This window comes from Sinocyclocheilus rhinocerous, unplaced genomic scaffold (genome assembly GCF_001515625.1).
Source record: "Sinocyclocheilus rhinocerous isolate Xijiao unplaced genomic scaffold, SAMN03320098_v1.1 scaffold2466, whole genome shotgun sequence".
Classification (NCBI taxonomy): Eukaryota; Metazoa; Chordata; class Actinopteri; order Cypriniformes; family Cyprinidae; genus Sinocyclocheilus; species Sinocyclocheilus rhinocerous.
The window spans coordinates 200,379-209,710 of NW_015656265.1; the positions used below are offsets into that span (position 1 = coordinate 200,379).

At 33.3% G+C, this 9,332-nt stretch overlaps 1 protein-coding gene across 1 annotated transcript in view; it reads left to right on the top strand.

Moving 5' to 3' along the window:
* Positions 1 to 4,684, top strand: part of LOC107719942 (protein SEC13 homolog) — a 12,577-nt gene extending 7,893 nt beyond the window's left edge. The window contains exon 9 of the mRNA XM_016527496.1: positions 4,193 to 4,684. Coding sequence (XP_016382982.1) covers positions 4,193 to 4,303 — 111 coding nt within the window. The 3' untranslated portion in view covers positions 4,304 to 4,684. The remainder of the gene's footprint in view (positions 1 to 4,192) is intronic.
* Positions 4,685 to 9,332: the final 4,648 nt, after the last annotated feature.

The window sequence follows — 9,332 nt, forward strand, 5'->3', positions numbered from 1 at the left end:
CATTTAAATTGTCAACGCAAGGAAGTAACTCTATAAAAAAAACGTGCATTACGTCTAAATTAACTCATAAAAATCTAATATAATTTCGTAAATTGCATAAACAATTATGAACAAAACAGTATCATGTATTTATGCATTGCTTAATACAAAGAGCTGAAGCACCATTCACACAGATTGCATTTAAAAACATATGAGACGCAGTGAAAAGGAATAAACCTCCACAAATTTGTGACGTGTTTTCTAAAAGTTTAAACTGTTTTAACTTTGCATGGCTACATCTCTTGTGTGAAACGCGAGTGCAGCAGTCATATTTTGCGCTGAATATGCATTCTGTGTGAATGGCTTAGTTTAGGTTTTCACCTAATCAAGATCTTCCCCGCATTGAGCTTCTATATTTCTCTAATTATCGATACCGTTTTATCGCCCAGGCCTAGCGCGTTATAACCAATCATACATGATTATGCTGAGCTTATGAACGCAATGGCCAATCAGAGGTGCTTAGATGAGTCATCGCCAAAGTCCCTTTAAGGCAAGTCATGTCACTCGGCGGCCATCTTTGAAACGCCTCTCGGGCATGCAAGTGCAGCTCCTATCACTTTGAATGGGGAAACATCAAATTCTCAAACTGTTCACGCTTACGATTAAATTTCATATTTGAAATCACCAACGTCTTGGGTATTCTATAGTCTTTGGTCATCGCTGAAACAGCAGAGTTCTGACTCGCAAATTCTCTCATCATAAACAACAAAGTGCAAATGCACGTGCGATGTAAGTATACGAGATTTATTCATCATACAGTGTAGATTCACTGATTATAACGGGAATCAGTGATGATGTTCTTCGATAATGTCAATATTCTTTGCTCGTTTTCTGTAGCTGCTGTTTGAATAACTGACACGTCTTGGGCATTCTATAGTCTTTGGTCATCGCTGAAACAGCGGAGTTCTGACTCGCAAATTCTCTCATCATAAACAACAAAGTGCAAATGCACGTGCGATGTAAGTATACGAGATTTATTCATCATACAGTGTAGATTCACTGATTATAACGGGAATCAGTGATGATGTTCTTCGATAATGTCAATATTCTTTGCTCGTTTTCTGTAGCTGCTGTTTGAATAACAGAGGAAATTTAAGCATTATAATTAGTAACTTTCAATGTTTTTATTAAATTGTTGTGTTAAATACAAATTCAGTCTTATGCAAAATATTTTATGACATCTATATGCTACTTGAAATTTAAGATTTAATGTGTAGTTAATAGATTACACTAACATTTGGCTGCTTTTAGCCTTACTTTGGAGTTGGTTCACTCTCCGGCTATGAAACTAAGTAAGTAAATAATTAAATAAATTAGCACAATGTATCGGCGATCTCACAGGCTGGCAATAGGATGATATGATGACTATAGAGCATATTGCCCAACACTATTGGTCATAATAAGAAATGTTTCTTGAGCAGCATATCAGAATGATTTCTGAAGGATCATGTGACACTGAAGACTGGAGTAATGATGCTGAAAATACAGCTTTGCCATCACAGGAATAAATTACATTTTACAATGTATTCAAATAGAGAAGTTATTTTTAAACAGTGAAAACATTTAACAATATTACTGTACTGTAATTTTGTTGAAATAAAAGCAGCCTTGGTGAGCAGAAGAGACATCTGTCAAAAACATGAAAAAACAACAACTTTTGAACAGTAGTTTATATATAAATAAGAATATTTTATCATTTTATTTATATCCACCAATATATTGTAATAATGAGCAATATTTACCTGAATATATTTTACTTGCTTAGTATTTATTTTTACCTTTTATTACATGTTTATTACTCATTTTTAATGTAACGTTTTAAATCAGTTCATAAAAATGAGCAGTTAAACAGAACTAAAACTGCTAAAAAAAAAAACATTTCCTTACTTGAAATTAAAATAAATTTTAACTGAAAGAAAATAAACTTATTTCAGCTAGTTGCCAAGGCAACCTTTCTCATTTTTGTTTAGGTTTAGCGTAATATACTAAAATTAAAACTAAAACTTCATAAAAACGAACAAAACGAAAAAGACAAAAACATAATTACTAAATTAATTTACTAAATTTACTATAGCTACTAAATTTTTACAAAAAAATAAAAACTTTACTAAAAGTTTAGCTAATTTACTAAAACTAGCTACTAAAATTGACAAAAAAAAAAACTAAATCTTCACTAAAATTGTAGCTAATTTACTATAACTAATGTAAAATAATAATAAAAACTATAATAGTTTCTCAATAGTACTTTTTATAAATGCTAACAAATGCTCTCATACTAAAGGCTGGATGTCCTCCAGGATGCTGTGTGCCAAACATGATTCATCCCGTCACCAACTAAAGGACAGGCCGTGAATGTTCTCTGACAAATTCATTGTGATTCGTTCACTTTTCACCATGAAACTTATGTTGACAGTCTTTGGCTCTCATCCTGTGGGATTACGGAGTGAAGATGCTCCGCTGGAGCATGTGGGCAGCTTACAGCACTGCATTTACCCAGCATCATTACTCATTTTACAGTGCCTGACTATTAAAGCACTCTCAGGTTCAGGAATTAATGACTGAGGTTAAGTCACCCAGCACTCGGCCCAGCGTGAGGGAATCGGTCCTTGACGTCGCCGTTATTTAAATGAAGACTCTGGGTTGTTGCGCTTTCGGTGAGACGCTGTGCCTTGTAATTATTCACGGTGACGGCGAGCGGCGGGTCGAGCCATTTACTCTCAGACGAAGGTGCCATTATCTGATGCATTCATAAAACAGACAGCTAAATAATGCAAAAGGGCTTTGAAAATAAGCGCAGGTTAAATACAGTCCTGACTAGGTGGTTCTATGCAGCTAAAGCAGACACTGTTTTTTTTTTTTTTTGTGCTAATGGTGTGTACGCAGTCGCTCTTGAAGGTGTTTTCATTACCTTGTTTGCTTGCCAAAATTATCTTACCCCACCAAGATGAGCAAGATTGCGTCGCTGTCCCTGGAACAGGAAGACATGTTTGCTTTTTCCTAACGGCCTCTAACCTGACTAACCAGTCTATTTAACACATCCTTTCAGAATAAAAGTATTTCTTTAAAAATCCAGAACATTTGAACAATAATGTATGCATTTACTCTGAAACTGCTTAAAATGGCTTTTCAAATCAACTACTGTAGCAAATTCAATTCAAAATGCTTAAAGAGCTAAATACAGTATAGTTAAAAAATATACATTAAATATTGAAAAGAGATTGTTATTCATATCCCCCAATATATTGTAATAACAAGTAGTTTACCCACATTTATTTTAATTGCATATTACTTTAGCTTTTTTTGCTTTTGTATATATGAAGTTTTAAATTAATTGATTCAAATTGACCGTTTGAACTGTTATTTTTTTGAACTAAGGTTTAAAGCACTAATAGACAGTTTTAAAGAAATGGTTAACCTAAAAATGAACATTTGCTGAAAATGTACTCTCCTTCAGACCATCCAAGATGTAATGAGTTTGTTTCTTAAGAAAAAGTTCACTCAAAAAAGAAACTTTGCTTAAATTTATTCACTCTCACGCCATCCAAGATGTAGACGAGTTTGTTTCTTCATCAGAACAGATTTGGAGGAATTCAGCATTACATCACTTGCTCACCAATGGATCCTCTGCAGTGAATGGGTGCCGTCAGAATGAGAGTCCAAACATCTGATAAAAACATCACAATAATCCACAAGTAATCCAAACCACTCCAGTCCATCAATTAATTTCTTTCAAACGTATCTTTTCACTTTAAAACATGGACTGGAGTGGTTTGGATTACTTGTGGATTATTGTGATGTTTTAATTAGCTGTTTGGACTCTCATTCTGACGGCACCCATTCACTGCAGAGCATCCATTGGTGAACAAGTGATGAAATGCTGAATTTCTCCAAATCTGTTCTGACGAAGAAACAAACTCGTCTACATCTTGGATGGTCTGAGAGTGAACACATTTAAGCAAATTCTCTTTTTTGAGTGAACTATTTAAAGAATAGATAATCAAATTAGTTTAATGACAAATAAAACACTCACTTAAATCACTGTGATATTAACTGTAAATTTGACGTCTAACCTGTTGGTGTTTTTATAGGGATTGTTCAACCAAAAATGAAAAGCACGTCATTTACTATGCTTCCAATTGACTTTTGCGCATAGGTGACCCTGTGGAAGGAGTCAGTGGATGGACAGTGGGCTTGTATCAGTGACGTCAACAAAGGCCAGGGGGCCGTGACCTCCATCACAGACAGCCAGCAGAACGAGCAGTGAAGTCCGTCTCCTCTCTCACACCTCCAATCAGACATCGTTCTGCCCTCAAAGACTTTTCTTGAACATTAAAAGTGCATCTCACTCCCATACGGCGGAGCGGATATGAAATTTTGTTTTGGTTTTCAACCTTTCCCTGATTTTTTTATATTTTTTTTAGATCGTTTCCATTGGTTCATTTCCAAACAGGATGTTTGAGCTGATTTGTATTATTTGTAAAAATTCTTAACATGTCAATTATGTTGAGAAATAATTCATGGAGAAGTAAAAAAAAAAAAGTTGATAAATGAAAGCTGGTCCAAATATATTGGCCGCAATGGTGTTTCAAGACCAACACGACCATTGAAGAATACATTTTTCTATATTAAACTATAACTAACTTGTTTTCTTCTTCTTCGTAATAATTTCATTAAATTATGTTGTCTAAAATGTAATTATGTACAATATAATGGTTATAAAGAATGTATTGTATATGTATATATACAACACTATCCCACCACCAATTCGTATGTATTTTACGAGGTGGCTAATTCGTACGACTTTGCTTGTACGTTTTTGTGCGATTTGTGTGAGGGGTAGGTTTAGGGGCGGAGTTAGGGGGTGGTCCTTCGTACAAATTCCTATGAATTTGGCACCTCGTAAAATAAAATACTAATTCGTACAATTCGTACAAGTTTTGTGCAATTAGCAACAGTTTGGTTACCAACATTTTTCAAAATATCTTTTGTGTTATTCGTACATTTTTACCAGAATGCAACATTTTATCGCACAATTCAGACTGTTTTTCTCACAATTGCAAGTCATAAACTTTCAATTAAGTCTCGATTAAGAATCGCGAGTTATTAACAGCAATATGTAAACCCAGAATTCATAGAAAAAAGTTAGAAATGTGAGTTCATAACAATTGCGAGATGTAATTTCACAAATGAGCAAGAGGGTGGCTAACCGCACACTGATCCACTCAAGACTAAAAAGTCTACAAAAACATATTTGTAATTTTTATAAATTGCATTTGTTTTTAAATTTTCTTTGGAGCGCTACAGTTTTCTCGAGATGTAATTCCACAGAATTCTGATTTTACAATTCAGAATTGCTACATTTGAACTCGCAATTGGCCAATATAAATTCACAATTGAGAGAAAAGTCCAAATTGTGAGATATAATCTCGCAATTACAAGAATAATTCGCAATAAACTTTAATATTTTTATTCTGTGGCGGAAATAAGCTTCCATATGAATCGCATACATATGGGAGTGAATTGTACGCTGATTACGCAAATGTATGATCTGTATGTGCGTTTTTTTTATTGTTCAGAAAAAAGCATGACAATCCACTCCTAAACCTAACCATCAAAGGTCGTATGAAAAGGTATGAATACAAATTGTACAAATCCATATGAATTATCCACTAATTTGCCAAAACATAAAATAGCTACAAATTGCCATGAGAGCATAGGAATAAATGGTTGCAAACAGCGTTTCATGTTGACTTTGCAACATATTTCAAATTGCAATACCTGGAGCACCATAAAACAACCAAACCATGAATGAAATGGTTGGCATCACCTGCAAAATCTGTCAAATAAACATGCCATCTAAACATCCAGCGTGAACGTGCTATGGCAGTTGTTTCCATTACTGTCATATTAAATTATGCCTCGGTTACAGATTTGGCAGAGTTGCCCAAGGGTTCAGGAGATCAGCACAGAGGCCTGCCAACCCTCCCTCAGCCTCCAGTTATGAGTTTGCATCTGGAATGGGGGGAAAAAAAACTCCAAATGTGTTCCAGCCTCTCACAAGCGCAAGTGAAGTGTCACTTAGAATAACAGGTTGATTGATTGTTTTGAGAAATGCGTATTTTCACACACTGGGTTACACATCGGCTTAGCACTATCGGTTTGCAGTTCTGACAAGTTTCTTACTCATATTACAGGAGCCAAATCACTCATCTTCAGTACATTTCACCATTTTTCAGTACACGGTTTCCATTTTCTTTTAGATTCTGTTGCTCCAATTACCAAATCAAAATTTGCAGACTGATATTGCTGAAGTTTAAACCCTGTATTTTTTTTATTTTTTTTTTACCATATTTTGCATAAATACTTGCACTGAACTTTTTTATATATTTTTTTGCATTGTGACATGTATGCATGTATGTATTTATTAAGCTTTTTTACTTCTAATTCTCATTCCTTTAATATTAAAAATGTTCTAATTTATGGTAATAATGACAAAAATTAAATTAATTAGCCATTTTTAAATAATAAAAATAATTTAAAATATTTTGGATATACAAGTTAATTAAATAGTATACCTCTAAAGACCCCTCTGTCAAGCTCCTGAAGTTCGCAGACGACACTACAGTCATCGGCCTCATCAAGGATGGAGACGAGTCTGCTTTAAAAATAATTTAAAATATTTTGGATATACAAGTTAATTAAATAGTATATTTAAAAAAAATAATGAATTATATAATTACATTTATAAAATGTAATTGAAGCAAAAGTTTGAGCAAGATGATTTGCACTTTTACTTTATTACATTAGGGCATGTGCTTCATTATCATTAAAATTGTATCACAATATATAACAAATAACAAATATTCTTTATAAAAATAATATATTTTTTAATAAGTATTTAAAAATATATTATGTCAATTATTGATTAAAATTTATTATATAATTTAATTATTAATTCATAATTTATTTGTAACATTTTTGGGGCTATTTGTAAGGTGATATTAACAAAAAAAAGTAGTATTTTTTAAGTAGTCTTAAGATGATATTAATTTAAAAATGCAAAGATGATTCTCACTTTTGCTAGGAATGTGCTTCATGGTCATTAAAATGATATCACAATATATAACAAACACAATTTTCTTTATGCAACAAAAATATACTCTATTATATATAAAATATATAATATTAGTGTTATAAAACATAAATAAATGTTTTATATAAATAGTTTTCAAATAAAACTAAATCATTAAAAATAATTTATTTTATTGCATTTAAACTGAAATTAGTACAAATATGTTGAAGACAGGCGGTGTGCTTCATTCATTATATCACAATATATAACAAATAAAATTTATGCAAAATATAGTTTTATCATTTCAAAAAGTTGAGAATTTTCTCTTAAAATTAAGAAAAGTAATGTTTAGCCAATTAAAACGTCAAAGGATCTTTCTACTAACAAAGTAGCCTACCATCTACACACCATACAGTACCTTGGAGTAAAAAATGTAAACTAACCCGTGGTGTATGAATATGCTAATTATTCAGAAGCGTCTCGAACGGTAGGATGTGTCTCCGAGCCCATCAGAAGGTAAGGGTTAATGAGTTTGCTGTGGCATATTGCGTGGATCTGAGAGCGTTCTGGCGGTCCACGCGTTCACACACTTTGGTGAGGCGGTGACACTCGTGAGTCATTTGCGCTCCGCTCTCAGGAGTGACAGCTGATGCCCGCTCATGGACCACTGCATGAACACCACAGGATCTGTCCACGATACACCTGACCACCGACACATCTCCGGCCGCGGGCTCCCTATCCATCATCACCACAAACGAGCGTCTGTTTACGCCTCTCTCCGCATAACGCATTACTCTTAGTTATTTGCCATGCCAAGCTGGAGGAGAAACCTGACTTTTTGCCTGCAGAGAATGCATGACGAAGGTAAGTGAATGGATTTCAGACTTATAAATCGAGTTTAGTGCGAATTCGCTTATCGGTTCTAATGGTAAATGCGCAAATGAAGCTCTAGGGTGTGCGTAATAGACGTCAGCTCTGTGAATTCACCACGAGTGACTGCGTTTGCTGCTCTGAACCCTCGTGTTAATCAAGTGTCATGTGTTTTTCCTTGCTTTGTTTCTATAATTAATTATGTCTAAAATTATGTCTCAAGCAAAATGAGTTGTGCCCCAGGACATAGCCTATGGGATTCTCATCGATAAATGCTAGGTGATTCCTATTATGCAATACTTTTTATATCTTAATATACTGGATAAATGTTAAAATGAAAAAAATTAAATAATAATAATAATAATAATAATAATATATAACCATTTAGTGTGTCTTATATAACAGAATCACAATAAAATTAACATTGTGTGATTTTAATAATTTAATTATTTTGATTTATGTGGATATTGCCATTTTTTAGAAAGCTATGTAACTTCTAACAAATGGTGCTGCATTGTCATATTATTTTATTAAAACTTTATTATTATTATTATTTTTTTACTTTTATCCAATTTTCATTTCTGTAATGCCAGAAACTTTCTCATTCTTGTTGTGGTAATGCCTCGATGAATCACAGCATCACACTAAAATGAACATGGTGTGAATTTTAAATAATTTAACTTCTTTTATTTATATTGCCATTTTTAACAAAGCTATGCAACTTCTAACATAAAAGAACTGGCAATTTGTTAAAAAATATGCACGCTTTTTTCTCAAAAATATTTCAAACAAAACATATACATTTACAGAATACAGAAGTAATGTTATTTCAAATTATTATTTTAATTGTTCATTGATTTATAAATTATGAAGTTATTAATGAAGTTATAATTAATAATAAAGTTGAATTGTTTCAGGTTGACCAGAACCTTTTTATAAAAGTCTTGTATACTCTTTTTAAACATAGTCTGGCTTTAATTACAACACACATTTATTTATTTATAAATTATAGAATTCACAAGGTATTGCATAACAGGAATGGCCCCCTTACATAGTCTTGAGGTATTCCTGAGCTCCTATCTACGGTATAATGAAATCCAAGGCAAAAGGAAATGTGCCCAGGTACATAGCCTTGAGGTACTCACCTCAACACTTGGGTAAAATTATGTCAAACGAAAATTGAGTTGTGCCCCAGTACGTAACCATGAGGCACTCCTCTGCATCTTGATCTACAGTGATGCTCTACAGTGATGTTTAAGATATTGTAATACAGTTGCTGATGTGTTTTGAAGTTGAACGAGTGAATGTTCATTGCCCAGGGGAGAAATTCTGAGTCGCTTAACTTGCTTCA